The sequence below is a fragment of the Microcaecilia unicolor genome, chromosome 1, assembly GCF_901765095.1.
Source record: "Microcaecilia unicolor chromosome 1, aMicUni1.1, whole genome shotgun sequence".
In the NCBI taxonomy this organism is placed as follows: domain Eukaryota; kingdom Metazoa; phylum Chordata; class Amphibia; order Gymnophiona; family Siphonopidae; genus Microcaecilia; species Microcaecilia unicolor.
The window spans coordinates 515511021-515535556 of NC_044031.1; the positions used below are offsets into that span (position 1 = coordinate 515511021).

Here is a 24536-nt window from a genome sequence, read left to right on the forward strand (position 1 = left end):
GAGTGTTGAATGCGGTCTTCCACTTGTCCCCCTGGCGGATGCGGATCAAATTGTAGGCCCCCCGCAGATCCAATTTTGTAAAAATCTTGGGTCCCTGGAGTCTGTCAAAGAGTTCAGAAATCAGTGGCAAGGGATACCGATTCTTGACTGTGATAGCATTCAGGCCTCGGTAGTCAATACATGGCCTCAGGGACCCATCCTTCTTGCCCACAAAAAAGAATCCGGCCACAGCAGGGGACGAAGACGGTCGAATGAATCCTTTCTGTAGGTTCTCCCGAATGTAGGCTCTCATGGTCTTAGACTCCTCCCGGGAGAGTGTGTACAGTCTGCCCCTGGGAGGCATCTTGCCGGGAAGCAAGTTGATGGTGCAATCAAACGGCCGGTGAGGAGGTAAAGTGTCTGCTTCCACCGGGTTGAACACGTCGGCGAAGTCCTGGTACTCTTCAGGTAACGAGGCCTTACGTGGATGCAGAACCCCTGGCATGGTTGTAAGAACTGGACGGCGAGATTCCGCATCCCTCAGACAGGTGTTGGCACAGTGACAACCCCAGCTGCGAATCCTCCCGTGAACCCAGTCGATGCTGGGGGAGTGGAGGCGTAGCCAGGGAAGTCCTAGGACGAGTGGATGAATGGATCTGGGTAGACTCAGAAGCTGAATCTCCTCCTGGTGACAGTCTCCCACCTGCATTCCTACCGGTGGAGTGATCTGAATAATAGGCTGTGGTAGGGTCGTACCTTGGATGGATGTTACCTGTAGAGTAGGTCGACACGGGCCCATGGGTTGTCCCAATTGTTCTAGGAGTTCGGCACTAATAAAGTTTCCCCCTGCTCCGGAGTCCTGCAGGGCCTTGGTGTGCACCACAAACTCCTGCCATCGCAGGAGGACTGGAATGGTGATCATCTTCTCAGGGAGGGGCGAGGAGTGACCCAAGACCATTCCCCTCACTGGGTCTTGGGACCGGCGTTTCCCGGTCGAATGGAGCAGGCTTGAATAAAGTGTCCGGCCTCGCCGCAATACAGACATAGCTTATTGCATCGCCGGCGGGCTCTCTCCGCCTCAGTAAGGCGTTGTTGTCCAATCATGGGTATGGGTTCTTCGGGGGACCCGGCCCGAGTACCAGTTGCCGCCTTAGGCGATGGAATTCGTCTGGCCCGCAAGGCAGACCTGGGAGGCGTCCGCTGCGCGGACCGCTCCCGTGCCCTCTCCTGAAGATGAGTATCCACCCGAAGGCACAGGGCGATCAAGGCGTCCAGTGAGTCAGGCAGCTCCCGCCCTGCCAGTTCATCTTTAATCCGCCCCTGTAGCCCCTGCCAAAAAATGGCAGAGAGGGCCTCCTGATTCCAGCGGACCTCGGTGGCTAGAGTTCGAAACCGGACAACATATGTCCCTACAGGTCCATCTCCCTGCTGGATCCGCAGTAATTCAGCCGCGGCTGAGGAGGGCCTTCCCGGAACATCGAATACCAGCCGAAACTGGCGAAGGAACTCCCCTAGATTGGAGAGGAGAGGATCCAACTGTTCGCAGAGAGGTGACACCCAAGCCAGGGCAGGACCTGTAAGCAAAGAAATAATATATGCAACCTTCACCCTCTCCGAGGGAAATGCCCCTGGTTGCATATCAAAGTACATAATACACTGGTTCAAGAACCCCCTGCAATTAGCAGGGGTGCCATCAAACCGAGATGGCTCCGGGAACCGGGGTCCCGCAAAAGATTCCACAGGCCTGGCAGCCACGGGGGCGAGATGCCGTTGCGCCTGGAACGTAGCTAGCTGGGAACAAACATCCCAGAGCGTCCCAGACAGGCTATTTAACTGTTCTTGTTGCTGCTGCAAAACCTGTGCTAAGTCCATCATCTCGGGCTGCTTCGGTGAGCTCATGGCTTCGGCTTACTGTCTTGTGTGGAGATCCTGTGAGCCCTTAGGTCCAGCTGGAGGGCAGAAGTGACGGTAGACACCAGCCCTCCAAGGGACAGCCGAGCAACCCCAAGTCTTCACCTGCGGCGACCGCCGTTTCCCAGGAGTTGAGCCCCCAGGTGCGGGCGGCCAACAGGGCTTCAGGAACGCAGGGGTTGACGGACTGACCATGAATGATAGAAAAGTCCAGGAGGCCGGGTCGGACTACAGGTAGTGCGGGAAAAGGAACCAGCAGAGATCCAGGCAGGCTGTAAGCAGAGAATAGTCAGGGACCAGCAGAAGTCCTGGCAAGCAGCAGGTAGAGAGTAGTCAGGAACCAGCAGACGTTGGGGCAGGCGCCGAGCAGAGAGTTGTCAGGAACCAGCAGAAGTCAGGGCAGGCAGCGAGCAGAGAGTTCTCAGGAACCAGCAGAAATCAGGACCAGGTAATAATCAGAAGCACTGCCACTACTCAGGGAACTGAATAGAAGCCGAAGCAAAGAAGAACAGGTGGCAGGGCTTTAAGTAGTGCAGGCATTAGGCTCAAGCATGTGCAGCTGTCACAAGATGGCTGCCCCCATCAGAGGAGCCGCCCTGTGCCCAAATATGGGCTTCCTTCCTGATCTTGTTCCTTAAGATGGCTTCCTGGGAGATGCTGTATCCAAGATGGCAGATCCCCCTTGAGCTACTCAAGATGGCCACGACCATTGCTCCAACCAGGATGACGGCTGCCAGAAAATAAGAAACCGCAACCGACCTTTCCTAAGACTGATCCTTGTGTCTTTCAGATGATACTGCGGGATGACCTAGTCGGGAAGAGCGTCGAGCAGGCGAGGGACGTGACACCCAACCAACGGCAAGGGGGTCTCTTGCCGCATCATCTCAATCGCTGATGTGGAAGCCGGAAAGGAAGGGTCGCTCTGACGCAGGAGCTGTCGGGCAGCAGCCGCCATGTTATGTGCGGCTGCTCGGCATGCCCCTCGCCGGCCTACCTAAATGATTGTACTTTTCACCAACATGATTTTAGTCAACACACAATGTTTTATTAAGAGAAAAAAGGTAGGTACTATCGAATCCACAATCCTGCATTGAAACAATCAGGAATCCAAATAAATAATAATGAATGAGTGCGAAACTATAGCATTTACCCATATAGTGCCAGATTCTATATTTGGAACCCAAAAAATCAGTGAGGATGGAAAACACGACTATGCGTATTCTATAAACCACACATCAATTTAGGCGTGGTTACAGAATATGCGTAGCGCCGTCCACACAACTAAATACCCAAGCTTAACTTTAGGTGCGGAATGGGTTATTCTATTATTTATTTATTTATGTATAACCATTAACATTTTTACAAGCGATAAAACAACTTGCTGGAAATACAGAGAAAGTAATATGTAGGAATTATTTCAGTCAGGTAATTCTATTCTCTTCCTTAGACCACTAAATAGGGAGAGTGAAACAAGATAAGGTGATCAATTAAACAGTAAACAGAATAAAAACGTGGTATTAACCTGATTATCCCCCAGATATTACTCGTCTAATTCATTATTCCACATTGATCATCTGGTTGGCTTCTTCAAGGCCAATACGGTGTATAGTCAAATCATTTCATTGAAAACATACTTATTGTCCAATATTAGTTAGAAATAATACATCTGATTAAATTCTCTCTCTTTTAAAAACCAGAAGTTATTTAACAATACATATACTTAAGTCTCTAATTCAAATCCCACTGATTAAAGTAATCCCAGTCTTCACAGGCTTCACTCCTTTTAAAGTAATAATTTGAGGAAATATTTCTGAGGAAAACTTTAGGAGTCATACCCGGAACGCTGGGAAAAACAATAATCTCGATATTAATCATCTATAATAACATTCATTTTATTATTCAAAATTTCTGGTCTATTATCATTTTCAAAATCATAACCACTTCTTGCTCAGGGTTATTCTATAACACTAGGTGTAAATGCCCATGACCCGCTCATGGCCACTCCTCCTTTTTTAGAGTTGCACAGTAGAATTTATGTGGGCTACTTTCTAAAATACGTTCACCCCTGGATTCTATATAGCGCTCCCAGACCCTGGATTCTATATAGCGCTCCCAGCATTCTGCGCTGAAATCCAAGCGTATTCTATAAGAATGCATGTAACTTAATTGGTTTAACAAGCCATCAGCATTGATGACAGTGCTTAACAAGCAATTATGAGCACTAATTGGGAATAATTAGAATTTACACACATAACTCGCTAAGTGTATTCTGTAATTCACTGTGCCTAAATTCCAATGTGCACATCCAAAAAGGGGCATAGCTATGGGTGGGGAAATGGGCTTGTCGTGGGCATTCCAAAAAACTATGCGCATGGTTATAGAATATATATGCTCCGTGTATAATTTAGGTGCTGGCATTTACACCAGTTTTACTTGGCATAAATGGCCACAACTAAATTTGGTTGTGTGGAAAGGTGCTCAGCGTATTCTATATATCATGTAGAAATTTAAACCTATAAAATTGAGGCATACTTTAGAGAATATGCCTATGCGTAATTTTATTCCATATGGATTTTTGAAGCACCATATATAGAATCTCCCCCCTTAGCGAGTAATGTGTGTAAATTCTAATTAGTGCCGATAATTGTTAACATCCAATTATCAGAGCTGGAATTGTGCGTGCAGATCAGAATATGCTCAGATTTGCGCGAGCAACTCAAGTCACACTATATACAATTTGGGGGATAAGGGCAAGCATCTCTCTGTGTATCTATTCATTGCTTGTATAATAAAAATATAATTAAGATATGTGGACTGCCAACTAACCTGGTGGTACAAAAGAATGTAGAAGCTGAGTCCAAAAGCGAAAATAATGAAGAAGAACAGGAGAATAATACGCAGCAAGGTCCTCAGAATTTCCCAGAACATTACTATATAGATACCATAATTTTCAAATCTAAGGCAGAAATAAGATGACAATGCTTTATTTCCCTAATTTTCAGGTTATTCATTTGATAATGTAATGTCTAATTTTTTTTCTCCACCGTTGGATGTACAGCCACCATACTAGCTGATAAATACTGGATAAACAACATACAGTGTAACTGATACAGTTTAAAAGCCTGGAAGAGAGTTAAAACTTTTTTATTATCAGAACATTTTGCATTATTTTGTAGAATAAAGATGGGAAAAAGTAGCTCTCTCTTCTTTTAGGCATGACCTAAGGACTCCTGTTGGTTCTTTGTGCCCCTGCTCTTGAAGAAGGAATGAAGCCCGACACACCTGTTTGTTTTCACGTGAGCTTACAGATAGACAATGAATGGATCTTGTCCAAGAGGCACTATTGCTTATGTGAAGCACACCTTTAAAAGGTGAATATTAGTGTAGCTATATTTCTTAATAATTCATATTTAATATTTTATTGTATTAAACTACTGAAGAAATATTGTTCACTTATTGACATGCAAGCAAATCCAAATTTTACCTTTGAAGATAAAGCAAGAAGTTCACCCAGGACAAAAACACAGAAAGTGAACCAAACTGCCACTGCCAAGTTGAGACGCTTGTGATATCAACCAGCAAATGTGAAACAAAACAGAGACTTGAAATGTAGATTGTCCAGTCTAATAAATTAGTAGCATCCATCAAATATTTAAGTCGCTGAAAATTCAATAAATAGGAATAAAATCAGTAATACCACAATAAGTAACTTTTTTTTTGGTAATCCAGATCATCTTATTCACTTTGAGGTTCATTAACCCATATTCAGAATTTAGAAAAATTTTCAGCAGAAACATATTTATTGATTTTGATGAGCAAAAAAGACCATATCCTGTCATATCCCTGGACATCTTGAGAAAATTAAATCAACTCTCACAGGTTTTAAAGTGGATCCCTGCTCTTAATTGGGTAACATGATATCAATATCTATATAATACACATAATGGTCATATTGGGGGGAATTCTATAAATTGCATTCAAAAATGGGCATCAGAAAAAGTCAGTGCTAAGGGGTCCTTTTTGTAAAATATTTACCACCGGGAATGATCCCCTCCCCTCCACACACACCCGGCAGTTGAAAATAGAAAAATATTTAAAATATTTTCTGCCGTGGGAAACAGCGCATACCAACTTCAAAATGACCACCGGGTGGATGCGCTAACCAGGCAGTAGTGTCAATCTGGCTTGCACTACTCGTGCAGTAGCACGACTGCCTCTGTCAGGATTCTTGTGGAACCACTCGGTTAGTGAGCCCTTAGACCACTGCCGAGGAGTGGCAGCGGCAGGAGAATCACCCAAACACAAGACAAGGCAGAACAGACGTACCGGCAAACCCAGACTGGAACTACCAGACGGAAACTGCAGCCGAGGCAACGCAAGCTGGAGCAAGCAGGACAGGAAATCAGCCAAACTTCACCTGCACTTGACTGCCGTTCCTCAGGAGTGAGCCCCTGGGTGCAGGCGGCCGGCAGGACTTACCGGACAGGGCAGGAAGTCAGAACTGCAGGGTACAGCAGCCGGCCAACAAACAGCAGATCACTCCAGAAACCACACCGGGGTCCCAGACAGCAGCAAGCAGAGAAATATTCCAGGAACCAGACAGGGTCAAAGGCAGGCAGCAAGCAGTAGAATAAACCAGGAAGCAAGCAGAGTCTTAGGCAGGCAGCAGACAGTAGAACAAACCAGGAAACAAGCAGAGTCTTGGGCAGGCAGCAGAAATAAACCAGAAAACCAGCAAGGTCAAAAACAGGCAAAACAAGCTTTCAGGGCAGGAATCGCAACAGACCAACAAGGACAAGAACAGGACTGAAGACCTCCGTTGCCAAGGCAAACTAGAAAGTTTCCAGGTGATTAATAAAGGCAAAATACAAGGCAGTTCACCAAGTACGGGTACTGCTTAGTTCCAAAAAACTCCCAAAACAGTCTGGAAGGCTGGAAGATCCGGACCGGACCGGAATATCTTCTGGAACATGGGAAACAGCAAGCAGTCAGTCCATAGCAGCCACCAGGTCTGACCACTGGGTGGTGAGATGAATGAGAGCATGAAACAGGGGCACAACCGTGACAGCCTCTTTGTAAAAGGGCCCTTTTAGTGCTTAGCACCAATTCCTGTACCCAGCTCTGGATGCCAAACTTATACCTGCTGAAACCTGGTGTAACTCCTGGAGCCCAAGTGGGGTGCAGAGACCAATTATTTTGCAAGAGTAAACTGGAATAAACTGCGAATATAGGAGAGCAGAAAATACAAGGTGTAATCTGATACATCTGTGGTAGTTAGGCAATTATTGTATCCAGATTAGAGAGGACAGTAGGGGCAGCACATGATTTCACTATTATTTGCACACATAAAGATAACTTTCATATGTGATGGTTAAGAATGTACATATTAAAATATACATATTATATGGAGGTGGCAGGAAAGCGTTCAATGGAGGACAGAGAAACACAATCATCCAGATTCATTCAGTTATACTTGATAATTTAATAATGCTTTAATAATTTAAGACTATTATATAGAAGCATTGCACTGAGGTTGAGTGCTGCCTTTTTCAACAAAGCAACAGATGTAGCTACAATTTTGGTGCTAAAAATTTTCAACTTATTATTCAGTGTTTTTAAAATTTTGTTTTGAATCACAGCCATCTCAAAATACCCCTCTATGCAGCTTACAGTAGCAAAATGCAGCTTGCATCAAGGGAGTACATTGTAAATTCATTTCTGATTAAAGGATTATTTAGTTGTTTTTTTTTTTTTTAATTTCTTGTGATTTTGGCAGTATCCATTTGAGTATGGGCAGCCAGTTTTGATATTAAACAGAATGCTGTGGCAAGATCAATTGTGGGAGCCTCTAAGTCTGATCACAGTACACTGTGCTAAAAAACAACAACAACGAATCAACACTGTATTGTTTGTCAGAAAAATATAGGATATAATACATCAAATCCTGTAAGCTAAGATACCATGGTATTTGAAGACTGCCATTAGCTTGTCTTTTTCTAATAGAGCACTAAGATCCCATACATCTTCACCTCAGTTCTTCCCTATATGACCAGAATCTGATAACTTGCACACATAACCACTCTCCCCCACAGTCTTGTCCAGTCACCATCAACACATTTATGAATCTTCAGCTATTGACCCCTGCACTTTCTCCATCATTGTCTCATCTCTCCTCTCTCACCTGTCAATGAGGCAATTAGCAGTCTGTTTCCATAACACTATTACCTCCTTTGCTTTGGACACTCTCACTCCTCCCATTCTTTGACCTGTAAAGAGTACCCAAAACCCAGCCTTGGCTGACCTCCAGAATCTATCACCTATGCTCCTGTGCCCATTCTGCAGAGTGACTTTGGCTAAAATCCCAGGCCCATGCTGACTTCATACATTTCAGATTATGGATGACCAATTTCCAGCCTGCTATTGCTCTTGTCAAACAAGAACGTTATGTCCACTTAACAAACTCTCCTGCTTCCAACCCTTACTGTCTCTTTGCCACACTGAACTCTCTCTTCTAAGTGCCTCCACCTCCATCTCCCTTCACTTTCTGTCCAGACTACAGCTGAGTACTTCCATGACAAGTTTCGCAAGGTGTTTTCTGATGGAGTAAAATAATGTTGTTATGCCCATCTTTTCTGATGTAATTGACAGCATGAAAAAGTTACAATTCCATCAAGAATCAAGTGGTCGCATACCAGCCTAAACTTACATCTTGTTTGAGTTGAACCAAGTATACTGTATTATGGTCTGAGAACTCGCAGAATAAATATAAGACATAAAATATGAATAAGGATTCTGAGCAAATTTGTGAGCAGAGAGGAGGTACTAATAAAGACTTTACTGTGGGCTTTTCTTCTAGTATGATTTTAAAAATATATATCAAATTCTACAACAGTTGCTGTTAGGATTTTTTCATTATATGCTGTTTAGTACCCCCCCCCCCCAAAAAAAAAAAATATATATATATATATATATATATATCTGTGTAAAACAAGCCCACAATTAATCCATACTGATATATTAATTCTTGTATTATCAGATTTTTGTTTTTACATAAAAATGAAATAAAAGAATATTTTGAACCACCATGAAGGATACTGAATTACATGACAAACTGGTATAGTAGAGAAATATATTAGAATATAATACCTGCTGGACGATCTGTACTATCTCTTTGAAGATTCCAAACATACTCATGATAAATACCAGACTCATACACACTCTTGAAAAATGGGAATTCTGTCAGAAAAATTACATGGACAGCTAAATATTGTATTTAAAGTAAGTAAAACAATTATCAAGATGCTTATACAGTCGCATATCTAACACCAATTATAAAATATGAAGAAATTATGCATAATTATACAGCAAACAGTCTTAACTTTTATGTGCTGAAGTTAACTGGGCACTGGTCTGAAATTGGCCGGTGCCTGGTTAACTTCCGGGTGCCTACTGATATTCAGATATTCATTGCTAGGACCCATGCATGCCCAGCATTGAACATCAGGGGTCAGTTCAGTGACTCAGGTGTTTGGTTACTGCTGCAGGCTGAATATTGGGCTGACTGTTTTTGTGCTGGTGTTTAGAAGACTGCTTGAAGTGGAAATTGTGTTCATCTGTTTGAGGTTGAAAACCATCTCCTCTCTCCCAAAGTTTTGAAGCTCTGCTTGTTAATCAGCTACCTACAAATATGCGGTTCTATAAAACCCAGCACTTATATGTGAAAGTGGCACTATGTGCAAATGCAGGTAGTAAAATTGTGACATGTGTGTATGTAGTGCTACTTGTATGAATAAACCCTATAGAAAACCCACTCTTTTTGAAAATGTGTTCTTTTATAAGTATGTGCTTTCATTTATTTAGTTTTAAAAAGGCATCATTTTGAAAGCAAGGACATAAATGTCAATTTGCCTACCTAGATGACCTATACAAATACTATAAACAGCGACTAAATCTTCATGCACAAATCATCCCGCGTAGCCAATTTATACGCCCAACTTAATTGCTTAACAAGCCAATCAGCGCCAATAATTTGTTGCTAACAAGCAAATTATTGGCATTAATTGGCCTTAATTAGAATTTATGTACAGATTGTATTCCATAACAATCTATGCGTAAATCCTAACGTGTGGAATTTTTGAAGGGCATGGCTGAGGGTGTTTAGAGACGTTCCAAATGTATTCCAAAACTTTACACATGTGCATACAGAATTCAGCCGAACGGCACCTAATTTAGATGCCGGCATTTATACTTGCTTTTAGCAGGTGTAATCGCCAGCACCTAAAATTAGGCGTGGTTTATGCCCTAAGCGCTATTCTATAAGGGATGCTTACCCTGTATAGAATAGCACTCAGTGTGTGAAATTTTTGGTTACAATTTTTAGACACCACTTATAGAATTAACCCCTACGTGCATTACATTTACTTGTTGTAAGGTATAATACTGTAAATATACCTTGACTCGTAGGGATCTTCCTTCATGATAGACTGTTCCATTTACATAAGAAGGCTGCACAGTGTTCAAAATCAGAAGTGTCAAGGGTATGAGACCAAGTGAATAAACAGCTAGGTTAAGAATGTGGGCCTTCAATCCATAAGCCAGCCTGTAAGCATAAAAACAATTTTAGCGATCATATCTAATCCTAGCATTGTCCTGTTCTGATTATCACTTCAGAAAGGAACTATAATACATATGCACCCTCACCCTTCAATAATTTCATCTTCCTGTGTTAGAATCTGACCTAATTAACAGTTGAAATGCAATTAACAAGAACCTTTATTAATAGCTTGGAAACTCAAGCCAAAACAGCAAATATAACAAGCAGCAATCAAAGAGTAATCAAGAACTTTAATTTGAGTCCTTTTAACTCTAGCAAATTCCTCCCTTTTATTTTCAAATTCCTTTCTATAAACCAAGAAAAGGAAGTAGAATTTTTTTAAAAATGAGAAGATGTCAGAATTATAAATTTGGTATTTATTCAATTTATTTGTTACATATCCAAACTTTTCTTGGTGTATCCAAAGTGGAATACAATTGGGCCTTTAATTTTAAATATATTGTGAAATTAAATTTTTCATCCTCAGAGAAATGTACTGAATGTGTTATGCTGAAAAATATTCTATATGTGGATGTTCTGAGCATCTAAGTTCTTCACGGATATATATAGATCCATCACTAGAGGCCTAGGGCTGGGGTTAGTTTACCATGCTGGAAGCATCGGGACAGAAAGCACCAATACAGATAGATTTATTTATTTAATCCTTCTACATTGCCTGCAAGCCATTGAAGTGATGTACAATCAGGTACAGTAGGTATTTTTCTGTCCCAGGAGGCCTCACAATCTAAGTTTGTACTTGAGGCAATGGAGGGTTAAGTGACCTGCCCAAGATCACAAGGAACCACACAATTCTTAGCCCACTGCTCTAACCGTTAGCCTACTCCTAGTGTGCTATCCAGCAAATTTTGGTGGCACTATCCAGACAGCGCCACTGAAAATTCTTACAGATCACTCCAGCACTATCCTGACAGTGCTGTAGCGAAACATAGGTGGACCACTTAGCTCTCCAGGTAGTCAGTGATATTCAGTCCAGGCCCCCTCCCTGCCCATCTTCAAATCCTTGCTCAAAGCCCATCTCTTCAATGTCGCCTTTGGCACCTAACCACTATTCAAGAAATTTAGACTGCCCCAACTTGTCATTTCATCCTTTAGATTGTAAGCTCCTTTGAGCAGGGACTGTCCTTTTTGTTAAACTGTACAGCGCTGCGTAAACCTAGTAGCGCTATAGAAATGTCAAGTAGTAGTAGTAGTAGTAATTTAAGCCAGGAAAAAGGCTGTCCCAACTTTAACTGAACAGCTATACAGATAGAAGCTGAATATCACAATATCAAAAGAAACAGCAGCAGTCACTGCTCTCCATGTATATTCAGTGACACTCGCTATTTGAATAGCAGTGCTGAAAATATAGAAGAGATTTAAACTCCTTGGATTGCTAAAAAAAAACTGCTGACTGAAGCTTTTGAATATTGATTGACCTGTAAGAGAATGAAACATACAATCACCCAACTTCTATCTGAAATAATTAAATAAGAATCCAAGGAGGGACTACAAAGTCTAAGGAACACGTGGAGGGGCATAATCGAACGCAAACACCTATCTCTATGGGCGTCTATGTCCGAAAACGGGTACGTGAAGAGGCAGGACAGACCGTATAAATAAGAATCCAAGGAGGGACTACAAAGTCTAAGGAACATGTGGAAGGGCATAATCGAATGCGAACGCCTATCTCTATGGGCGTCTATGTCCGAAAACGGGTACGTGAAGAGGCAGGACAGACCGTATTTTCAAAAAAATGGACGTTTTTCAGCTGGGCGTTTGTTTTTTTTAGCGATAATGGAAACTAAAAACGCCAGCTCAAAAGCGTCCTAATCCGAGCCATTTGGTCATGGGAGGGGCCACGATTCATAGTACACTCGCCCCCCTGACATGCCCGGACACCAACTGGGCACCCTAGAGGTCAGTGCGGTGGACTTCAGACAACGCTCCCACATGCATAGCTCCCTTACCACAGGTGCTGAGCACCCAAACTCCCTCCCCCAAAACCCACTACCCACAAATGTACAACACTACCATAGCTCTTAGGGGTGAAGGGGGCACCTACATGTGGGTACAGTGGGTTTTGGAGGCCTCCCATTTACCAGCACAAGTGTTACAGGTAGGGGGGTGGGCCTAGGTCCGCCTGGCTGAAGTGCACTGCGGTACCCACTAAAAGTGCTCCAGGGACCTGCATATACGCAGGCCTCTAAGACTTGTTGCTGCTATATAACATTGGCACACCAGTTGACACCTGAAGACTAATCTCTCCGAAAACGTCCTTTAATGGAATAAGCACGCTTACTCACAGTTAACTGCAGATCAGAGGTTGTGCCCCACTGGCAACGAGTCTCCCTGGTACTGAGATGAGCAGTAGGTCAGAGCTGGCAGAATGCTGTACAATGCCCTCTTTCAGCCACATTCAAGGGAAGAACTAAGTTCTGTAACGTGGCTAACACATGAAAGGGATCTAAAACTGGCTTACAAAAATGGCCACTACCTCATGGACTACCGGAAACAAAACAGGGCACACTCTGACCCAGTAAGCAGGGGAAAAGCACCATGGGAGTACAGCCTACCAACTACCAACATCGTGAGCATTTGCCACAAGCTAGTGGAATCACGGAGCCCAATACCCTACACCCATCACAATGCATTGCTGATGTGACTCTGCAGTGCGCATAACAGAAAGGGTGTCACACTCACCCGAGAGCCACATCAGAACCAGGGAAAGGCTGTCACAGGATAGAACACATTCTGTTGTCATGGAGGTGGGTACTGCATTTGAGGCTGGCATAGAGGCTGGAAAAAAAGTTTTTAAAGTGGGTTTTTTTTGGTGGGAGGGGGTTAGTGACCACTGGGGGAGTCCAGGGAGGTCACCCCCGATTCCCTCCAGTGGTCATCTGGTCAGTTGGGGCACTTTTTTGGGACCTGTTCGTGAAAAAAAGGGTCCAAAAAAAGTGACCCAAAATCGCGGTAAACACACCTTTTTTTTCCGATTATCAACTAAAGATGCCCATCTCTCCTCGGCCGATAACCACGCCCCAGTTCCGCCTTCACCACGCCTCCAAAATGTCCCCGTCAAGTTTACCCGTTTCCGCGGCGAATTGCAGTTGAAACGCCCAAAATCGGCATTCGATTTTACTGATTTGGGCGCCCACGGGAGAAAGACGCCCATCTCCCGATTTGGGTCGCAATATAGGCATTTTTCTCTTTCGATTATAAGCAGGATAGCAGACCAAGGATGAATTCTGCATCAAAGTTTATGGTATATTTCCACAAATGTATATATATACATCAGGGAGAGAGAGAGCGAGAGAAAGAGAGAGAGATTGAAATGGAATGTATGTCTTTATAAGTAGACATTAACTACCCGTGTTTTATCTTAGTAAATACCTGTACACCAAATATGGAGCAAGGCTCCAAGTTGTTTTGGGAGAAACTGGGGTTCTTTGCAAAGGGATTGGTGATAACACTGAAAAACATAATTTTTCTTTCCATAATGAGACTAGGTGTTTCTTATAGATTTTTAGATTAGATGCTGATCACAGAAATTATATCAACATTTTTTCTATAGCATACAGTTTTACAGAAATTTACAGAAATTTATTACAACACATGAGTGTCAACACATCACTAGTAAATGATTGCCATTCAGTTGAAATATATCATGACATCATTTAACCTTGTTTTTATGTTTTTCTACCAGGAAAAGTTGATAGCTTGTTATGCATGACCTGATGCTGAATTAAACTGAAAATGTCAAGGAAATGTATTAATTATGTTGACATTTTTTTTGCTACATTTGCAGTGAGTTCTACCTGAAGGTAAAAAGAAGAACTATGACTCCTTTGTTGAATTAAGCCTATAACTGTATTTTGGAGGTAAAGCTGGCAATCAAGACAAAAGCTGGGATCCAAATATTTGCTGGGATCCAAACTGAGAACCTAGATCAAAGGTTCAAAGCCAACAATGCCCTTTGCTGTCCCAATGATATGGAGAGAAGATCATGCTACAGACTGTTATTTATGTTTAACAAATGTTTCAGGCTTTTCTTCCAAAAACAAAAAGTCAATTTCATATCCTAACTGCCTCGGCTTTAAGGCCAGTGTCACATGATGGCAGGTTTCCTGTGCTGAATCCACCAATCAAGTTTATTGTAGACATTGATGTTGACAAAGGGGCAGATGAGACACTGGATAGTGAAAATGACCCAGATTTTCAAGCATCATAATCAAACCTCAATAACTAAATTTGAATTTAAAAAGGCAGAATTACTTGGTTCAAGACTTCAAGAATAGAATCTACTTGCACCTGGTACAAAAATCTCTGTTTTCTAAGCAGCAAGAAAATGTGACCCAGTTTATTTTGAGAACGATGAAGATCTGGGTTTCTGCAACAACGTAACTGGACTGAGGCTCTTGGCAGTGAATATGACCCAGAAGAATGGTGCTTATTCATCAATTCATCCAAGGTAAGCCTCAAGGCTGTCTTGTTATGTAATAGAAATATTTATCCTTCAATACAAATTGGACTTGCTGTTCACATGAGAGATATGAAAATTTGACATTTTTGTTGAAATCCATAGAGTACTTCAAGTATAATGAACATATGTGGTGATCTGAAAGTTGCTGCACTTCTTTTTGGAAATACTAAGTGCAGTTGTTTCACTTGTGAGTGGAGCAGAAGCAAACAGGAGACAGTCTACTGCAGAAGCAGAACAGACAACCAAACAGCAGCAGCAATCCAAGGAAAGGCAAACACTGAGTTTATCCAAATGTCAACTTTAATGGAAACAGGACCCAACCTGGCTAAGTTTCGGAAAAAACCTTTGTCAGGGGTCACATCGGCTTCCACAATACATTCCCAGATTCAATGCACGTACTGCAGTACCTGCACAGAAAACGCTCTGGTCCAGTTCCAAAAGTCAGTTACCATCATGTGGACATGATGGAAATTAAATCACTATACACATCAAATCTGCAACAAGCAGCTTAGGAGATGATTTGGATGGCTTTAAAAGCAAGACCTAGACCTGTGGAAGTGCCCTCTGAGTTTTTGCTCAAATTGGCCCTGTACAAAAATCTCTCTCTTTTTCAGGATTATTTTTTTCTACAGACAGCAGGGGCGGTGAAAGGTGCACCTTTGCGCCCACCATAGCCAATTTATTTATAAGAAATTTTGAAAAAAAAAAGTGGCTGTATGATTCATTGTTTAAAGACAACATCATAATTTGGAAACAATATATTGATGATGTTGTTTTTGTTATGGACAGGTGATTTACAGTAATTACAGAATTTTGTATGCAGGAGTAGCCTAGTGGTTAGTATCAGATGTGCACCAAGTGGCATTTGGCGTGGGTAGGTTATTACCGCCCGGTTACTGTGCGAGACTTTACCACTAGGTCAATGGCTAGCAGTAAGGTCTCAGACCCAAAATGGATGCGTGGCAATTTTCATTTTACCACACGTCCATTTTTGGCAAAAATTTTCAAAAGGCCTTTTTTACAGGTGCACAGAAAAATTATTCTGTGCATGCTCAAAACCCATGCCTACACTACCGTAGGCCATTTTTCAGTGCACCTTAGTAAAAGGACCCCTATATGAGTGGCACATTTTGAAAAGACCATTTTTGGACACTATCCAGCTTATAATCGAAAAAGAAAAACACCTATATTTCGACCCAAATCGGGAGATTGGCGTTTGTCTTGCAAAGGCGCCCAAATCGGTATAATCGAAAGCCAATTTTGGGCGTTTCTAACTGCACTCTGTCGTGGAAACGAATAAAGTTGATGGGGGCGTGTCGGAGGCGTGGTGGAGGTGGGACTGGGGCGTGGTTATCAGCTGAGGAGAGATGGGAGTCTTTAGCTGATAATCGAAAAAAAAAGGCGTTTTGACCGCGATTTTGGGTCACTTTTTGTGGACCCTTTTTTCTCACGAACAAGTCCCAAAAAATTGCCCCAACTGCCCAGATGACCACTGGAGGGAATCAGGGATGACCTCTCCGGACTCCCCCAGTGGTCACTAACACCCTCCCACCAAAAAAAAAACCCACTTTAAAAACTTTTTTCCAGCCTGTATGCCAGCCTCAAATGCCGTACCCACCTCCATGACAGCAAAATTTGTTCTATCCTGTCACAGCCTTTCCCTGGGTCAGATGTGGCTCTCGGGTGCAGTACAGGGTCACATCAGCATTGCATTGTGGTGGGTGTAGGGTATTGGGCTCTGTGATTTCATTAGCTTGTTACAGTCTCACGATGTTGGTAGTTGGTAGGCTCTTCTCCCATGGTGCTTTTCCCCCTGCCTACTGGGTCAGAGTATGCCCCATTGTGTTTCCTGTTGTAGTCCATGCGGTAGTGGCCATTTTTGTAAGCCAGTTTTAGTTCCCTTTCCTGTGATAGCCACTTTAGAGAACTTAGTTCTTACCTTGAATGTGGCTGAAAGACGGCATTGTACAGCATTCTGCCAGCTCTGACCTACTGCTAATCTCAGTACCAGGGAGACTCGTTGCCAGTGGGGCACAACCTCTGATCTGCAGTTAACTGTGAGTAAACGCAGTTATTCCAATAAAGGACGTTTTCGGAGAGATTAGTCTTCAGGTGTCAACTGCTGTGCCAATGTTATACAGCAGCAACAAGTCCTAGAGGCCTGCATGTTTGCAAGTCCCTGGAGCACTTTTAGTGGGTACCGCAGTGCACTTCAGCCAGGTGGCCCCAGGCCCATCCCCCCACACCTGTAACACTTGTGCTGGTAAATGGGAGGCCTCCAAAACCCACTGTACCCACATGTAGGTGCCCCCTTCACCCCGAAGAGCTATGGTAGTGTTGTACATTTGTGGGTAGTGGGTTTGGGGGGAGGAGGGTTGGGAGCTCAGCACCCATGGTAAGGGAGCTATGCATGTGGGAGCTTTTCTGAAGTCCACCGCACTGACCTAGGGTGGCCAGTTGGTGTCCTGGCATATCAGGGGGGCGAGTGTACTACGAATCCTGGCCCCTCCCACGACCAAATGGCTCGGATTAGGACATTTTTGAGCTGGGCGTTTTTAGTTTCCATTATCGCTAAAGAAAACAAACGCCCAGCTCAAAACGTCCATTTTTTTGAAAATACGGTTCAGTCCGCCCCTTCACGGACCCATTCTCGGAGATAAACGCCCATGGAGATAGGTGTTTGCATTCGATTATGCCCCTCCACTTCATTCTAAGGAGATTTTAGACCTATGATTACTGTTTTAACTGTGGAAATGTGTGAACACTGAAAAAGTGTTTCATGATATCTATTGTGATGGCTGCAATAGTTTTATGAGGTCTTTTCTTCCTTTATAATATAAACGTTTCAAGAACTTTCACTGTTTTGGTTTAGGATTGTTTAACCTATATTTTGGAGTGAATTAGATCCCATTTTTGTGTTTTAACATCATGCATTAGCAATGACAAAATTAGGAAGGCATTTTTGTTGGTTATCAGATCAGGAAAGTTGTGAAGGACAGTGAATTTGAAATGGTCTTAGACAACATTGAGCTGGTGGCATGGAAGTCTATGAAGAATATCTGCCAGGTGCTTCTGATCTGGATTAGCCACTGTTGGAAGCAGGATACTGGGCTAGATGGACCATTGGTCTGACATAGTATGGCTAGTCTTATGTTCTGAAACTTTCTGGGTAACAAGGCACCAAATTACACTATACTCATTAACAACATGCTCACAGCCTTTCAGATGATGAAGTACAATATGTAACTAAAGATAAAATTCTTCCCTGCCAATCTCAGAGACGTCAGTGATGAACATGATGAGAGGTTTCATGATGACATTGCAACAATGGAAAAATGGTGTCAGGCAAAGTGGAGTCTAAGCATGCTGGCTGATTATTATAGGGCTTTAATCAGAGAAGCTTCCTACTCTAAATATAAACTCAAGTCACCCACAAAACAATTTTGACATTGCTGAATTGACAGTCTTATCACAGGGAATATTGTGAAATAATTACACTTATTTGCATTGGTTCTATGTGGACAGTGAAGTACACATTCAGCAAAACCCTGTGTGACAGAAATATTGCAAGGTTATATTCTGATTCAATGTTGTAAATTCTATTAGATTAACCCAAATTTGTTGAACAAATATTTTCCTCAACTTTGTTCTCCAGTGTTTGGGGTGATTTTATTATAATTGTCAATCCAAGCTTAGGTAATTCAAGAGGGAGCGCTTCAGCTACAGAGACTGGTACCTTTCCATAAAAGGTACCCAAACGACCAAGGACCTGATGGCCCCACATCTAACTCAGAAGTTCCAGCTAGCCACCAGTAACACTCCTCTCTCTCCCACTGGTTCAATAAGGGACTCATTTTAAAAGCACTTAGACTTACAAAGTTATGTGGAGGGGCATTTTCAATATGATGTCTAAGTCTGACTTAGGAAAGAAGGTCATTTTCAAAAATACTGTTCCGAACAACATTTTGTGATCTGGATGTTTTGTTTTTTGATCCATTTTCGGAAAGAAAACTTCCAAGTGCAAAATGCACAAAATCAAGCCATTGGGATGTCAGAGGAGCCAGCATTTTTAGTGCACTGGTCCCCCTGACATCCTAGGAAAGCAATAGGGTGGTAAAGGTGGTTAGCTTAGCGGGGTTTAAAAAGGGTCTGGATGGCTTCCTAAAGGAAAAGTCCACAGACCATTATTAAATTGACTTGGGAAAATCCACTGCTTATTTCTGGGATAAGCATCATAAAATGTATTGAGCTTTTCTGGGAACTTGCCAGGCATTTGTGACTTGGATTGGCCACTGTTGGAAACACGATACTGGGCTTGATGGACCTTTGGTCTGTCCCAGTGTGGCAACACTTATGTACTTATGAGATAGAGAAATACTTAGTACTCTAGAGCTGCACAATATACTTAAGGGGTGAATCAAGAATAACTACTTTCTCTCTCTCTCTCTGTTGGTCAATGGACATAATCCTCAAGTTCTGGACTTGTCAGATTGGACCCTAAGGAAATACAAGTTAAATCTGAAGTGGGAGCAGAATAACATGTCAGCCACAAGGCTTTGAACTTTCCAGGGTTAAGAAGCATCTGGTGGAAGAGTAGCCATGCAATACCTTAGTGCGGCAGTCATTAAGTGGAATTAGCTCAGGCAATTTACTATCAGTGTAACTGAGTATTTGTACATTGTCTGTAAAAAAATATGAACTCAGACCAAGAGATTCAATAAGTGTTTCAAGCGGACTCAGGAATATGTTAAATAGAACAGATGCAAGAACAGATCTTTGAGGACTCCCAAAGTCAGAGGATGCAGAGCAGAAAGATTATTATTGGCTGTTACCCAAAAAGAACAACCAGAGAAGACTGATGTAAACCAATCCAGGACAGTACCACCTAGTCATAAAAGTTTAATCCAGATAGCAGAAGATAATGATTAACAAGGTCACATGCTGCTGAAAAGTCAAGAGAAAGCAGCAAGACATTATCTTGAATCCAGATGCCCCAGGTTTCATTTAGAAGAGACAGCAGACACATTTCTGTGTTATGGTATTGATGAAACCCAAATTGTGAGTAAAGAGCTTGTTTTGGCAAAGAAAATTTGAAGTTGGAGCAAGACAAGTTTTTTGGTGACCTTAAATATAGCAGAATTAAAATAGGACAATAACTTGAAGGATCTTCTGGATCAAGACCTGGCTCCTTGACTAATGGATGGGCTAATGCCTGCTTTCCACTGGATGGGAACTGACCAGGTTGTAGACTATGATTTAGCATGGTATGGAATTAGAAAGTTTAGTACAGGGTCCTTTAGTAGCACAACTTGCATGGGTCTACGGATGAGGCGGAAGAAGTCAGAGATACAAAGGCTTAAGCCAGAAAGAGAGAAGACTTAAGACTGAATGATGTCCAGGAGGACGTAAAAGAAATATCTTCTGGTATGCTTGTCACTGAGGTTGAGTGAGATTCAGGTATGGTAGAGGTACCACTAACTTGGGTGGAGAAGCAAGGAGTGGAGGGAACTACCTGGATAATAAGAGCATCAGTTTTTCTTACAAAGAAAGTGGATATAATATATCTTCTGTGCAGTACTATATCCTTATATATTAGCAAGAAATAGTAATATACCCACTCACTTCTATTTCCGAGCTTTGAATTAGATCCCAATACATCAGAGATCATATTAAACTTATATAATTTGTAAAGTAATTAATGCTATAAAGTAAAGCATCAATCCTATAAAGCCAATTATTACATACCATTTCATAAGCAAGTACTTTTTACATACAGGATGAGAAAGGAGTTCCACGCGATTATTGCGTACCATGGCCTACAAATCAAAAGAAATTGATTATAAAATTATGTTTCACAACTACTGTCATATAAGCACCTAGCACCTAGCACCTTGAAGGTAATTCTGTAACAGGGTGGCTGGTAGGAGCCTACTTTCCTTTATAGAATAGCAGTATAACAACTTAAAAACACAAGTAACAGTTAGGTATGAGCACTTATGCCAGCCATAGAGCTGGTGTTATCTCAATATCAGAGATGCAGATGTAACTTACAGTATTCTATATGTCACAAGTGTGAGTCCCATCCAGACCATATGATAGCCCCTTTTCTAAATCATGCTAAGTATAATGGGTATTTACAAAATAGTGCTTGGATAGAATTTGTGTATTTACACACATTTGTACATATACTTATGTAAATGCCATTATACTAAACAAGCACAATTAGAATGTAAATGTTGTTAGCATCATTGTTATAGAATTGCCCCCACCCTCTCATGAATATGCTTTCCATTAAAAAAATGAAAAAGCAAGCATCCCAGATTACACAATGGATGAGAGCAGGGCACAGAATAATACGATGTTTTTCTTAATGTTGTATACATATCAAATAAAATAGGCCTGCAACGTTCAAATTCAGTAGTCAAAGCCAGTATGGTTGGGGTTGAGGGCAGTGAAGATAAAGTCATCTTAAAGCATCATAATCCTTTGAGTTGGCACTGCCCTGGGATATTTGGTACTATTATCTGGATGATGCCACTGAATACTCTTATAGACTGCATTGGCATTATCTGGAAACTGCTAGGAAAGTGTGTAGTTAAAGCATGGGCATGTCGTGTATATGTGTGTGTGCGTTGGGGGGCACCATGGGATTGGTTGGGCCAAATCACTGTTAAAGCCCCAGACTTCCATGAGGCGTTAAGAAGCTGGAGAATTGATGGGTCTTAATCCCTGATGCAGCTATTCAATGCTGGCCATTGTCAATAGGATCATTGACACCTTTCATTTGTTGGTGGAGCACAGATAAGTTTAAAAAAAGTTTTTTCATGTGTTTTTTAAAAATAAAATTAAAGTTTTTTGGAAGGTTTTTTTTAGCCATTGAGGTGATTGTCTATTAAGTCAATAAGTTGTGGTTTGCATTATTGACCGGGAATCTGAGGCCTTCCGTATTTAAGTAAGAACAAGGGTGTTGTACAATGTGCAACATGAACTTTATTATTTGAATATTAGAATTCTGGTTTCTCCATTGTTTTTAAACAGAGCATGGGTAGTCCCAGAGTAATCCAGTTAGTAGCAATATTCAAAATGCTATCTAAATAGCTATCAGGATAAATTTAAGGCAGAAAAATTGCTGTCCTAACTTTATCCAGAGAGCTATTCAGAGAGCACTTCTATTATGTTATACTTAATTTCCTACTTTACATAACAAAATTCTGTGTTACTATTACTATGTAAGCTGCATTGAGCCTGCTTTTAGTGGGAAGTGTGGGATACAAATATAATAAATAAATAAATAAATAAATTATTGCCACTTTCTGGAGAATGGCAGTATTCTGTGCTCTGCAAGAACATTCAGAACTGCTTACTATCCAGATAGCTGTACTGAATATCCATCAATAATTTAAAATGAGCAAATAGACCATGGAGTTTAAATACTGACTTACACGATTTTACTCTAGCAAAACAACTGCTTCAGGTTTGCTTTGGAATTTTTTCCATTGAAATACTGGGACATTTTCATTGATAAACCTAAAGCAATTTATGAACTGGAAGATACTATTTATTAAATTTGTGTCAGTGTGTGTGAACTTCTTCTGCTATTGTTATATCATACAGGAAAAGGCTTTAGAAAAAAATCTTTCACAGAAAATTAAGCATTAGGAGATAGCAAAACAGAATCTTTGTGCATGAATTTATTACTAAAGTCTCCCTCCCCCCCAACTCCCTGATATTCAGACCATGGCTGACACAAGTTTTTATGCCTGAATATTCAGCACTGGGTCATACCCAGATACTGGTGATAATTCAGGTGTTTTGCTGTCCTCATTATCTGGATAGTTACTCAGGTCGAGATAATTGGTGGGAACACACAAATTATTTACACTAAAGGCTCATTTTCAAAGCACATAGACTTACAAAGATACATAGAGGTGTATTCTTAAAGCACTTAGACTTACAAAGTTACGTGGAGGGGAATTTTTGATATGACGTCCAAGTCGACTTTAGACGTTTTGCAAAAAAACGTCCAAAATCTGAATACGTGTCAGACCTGTGAGTTCTTGTACCAAGTACAGTGCTGCCGAGCCCGTTACTCGGACCAGGTTCTGCTTGACGGCCGGACAACCCCGGGTTTCACCTGCGCTGACCGCCGTTCCCCAGAGGTTGAGCCCCTAGGTGCGGGCGGCCTGCAGGGCTTACGAGATGGAGCATGAAGCGGGGTGATAAGCGTGGCGGCCAGACAGGCAGCAGGCAAGAGAGTGATCCAGGTACAGGCAGAGTCAGTAAGCAGGCAGCAGACACAAGAGTAATCCAGGTACAGGCAGAGTCAGTAACGAAGAACAAAGTAGAGGAGATGCACACTACTGAGCAAGTAACACCTACCAAAGTAGAAGGCAAAGCATGGAGCCCAAGGATAGATCAGCAGATAAAGTGCTGGCGTCTGTCATCAGCAGGAGCCTAGCAGGATGAGAGAGAGCAGCCATAGGGAGAGAGCAGGAAGATGGCACAAGCAGTAGCCAATAGGAAAGAAGCAAGGGAATGGAAGCACCCTGAAAAGCCACACGGGATGATAGGGGCGGAGCTAAGCAAATGTGCAGTGCATCACGACGCAGAGACGCCAAGCAGGCAAAGGGCAGCACTGTCCGAGGAGGCTGGAAGCGCACCATGCTGGTTACGATGGCACTGCAGTGGAGCCCCGCGCCGCTCGAGGACGTCGAGGTAGGGGATGTAACAGTAGGAGAGTTCATTTTCAAAAAAGAAAAAACATCTATCTTTTCAAAAATATTGTTTCTATCAAGGTTTTGTGCTTTGGACGTTTTTTTTTTTTTTTTGGTACATTTAAAAAAAAAAAAAACACGTCCAAGTAAAAAACTTAAAAAATTGAACCATTGGGATGTAGGAAGGGCCAGCATTTTCAGTAGACTGGCCTCCTAGGAGGATAATAGGGCACCCTAGGGGGCACTGCAGTGGACTTCAAAAACATGCTCCCAGGTACACATCTCACCATTGCTCTCTTATCTTGTCTGCTGAGCCCCCCAAAACCCACCGCTCACAACTGCACACCACTACAATAGACCTTATGGGTGAAGGGTGCACCTATATGTGGGTACAGTGGGTTTCTGGTGAGTTTTGGAGAGCTCACATTTTCCCCCACAAATGTGACAGGTAGAGGGAGATTAGTCCCCCACTCCATGCTGCACTGCACTGACCACTACACTACTCCAAGGGAACTGCATGCTGCTCTAATAGACCTGGCTCTAACATCTGAAGCTGTCATACAGGCTGCTAAATCATATTTGTAGTCATATTTGTAGGGGGTGGGGGTATTGGGGGGGGGGTCACCCCGATTCCTTCCAGTGGTCATCTGGTCATTTAGGGTACCCTTTTGTGCCTTATTCGTTATAAAAACAGGTCTAGCTCAAAACGTCTTAGTTTTAGACTCTTTTGTTCTATTATTGCTGAAAAACGTCCAAGTGTTATGAACGCCCAGATCCCGCCCTTAACACACCCCTGGCATGCCCCCTTGTGATTTGAATGCACTTCTGATGGACTTCACAGAAAAACATCTAAAATTTG

General features: G+C 42.2%; 1 protein-coding gene across 1 annotated transcript in view; it reads right to left on the reverse strand.

Moving 5' to 3' along the window:
- Positions 1-24536, reverse strand: part of TRPA1 (transient receptor potential cation channel subfamily A member 1) — a 197215-nt gene that overhangs the window by 32949 nt on the left and 139730 nt on the right. The window contains 5 exon segments of the mRNA XM_030190171.1: positions 4717-4846; positions 5375-5550; positions 9037-9126; positions 10342-10489; positions 20709-20779. Of these exon segments, the coding sequence (XP_030046031.1) occupies positions 4717-4846; positions 5375-5550; positions 9037-9126; positions 10342-10489; positions 20709-20779 (615 nt within the window).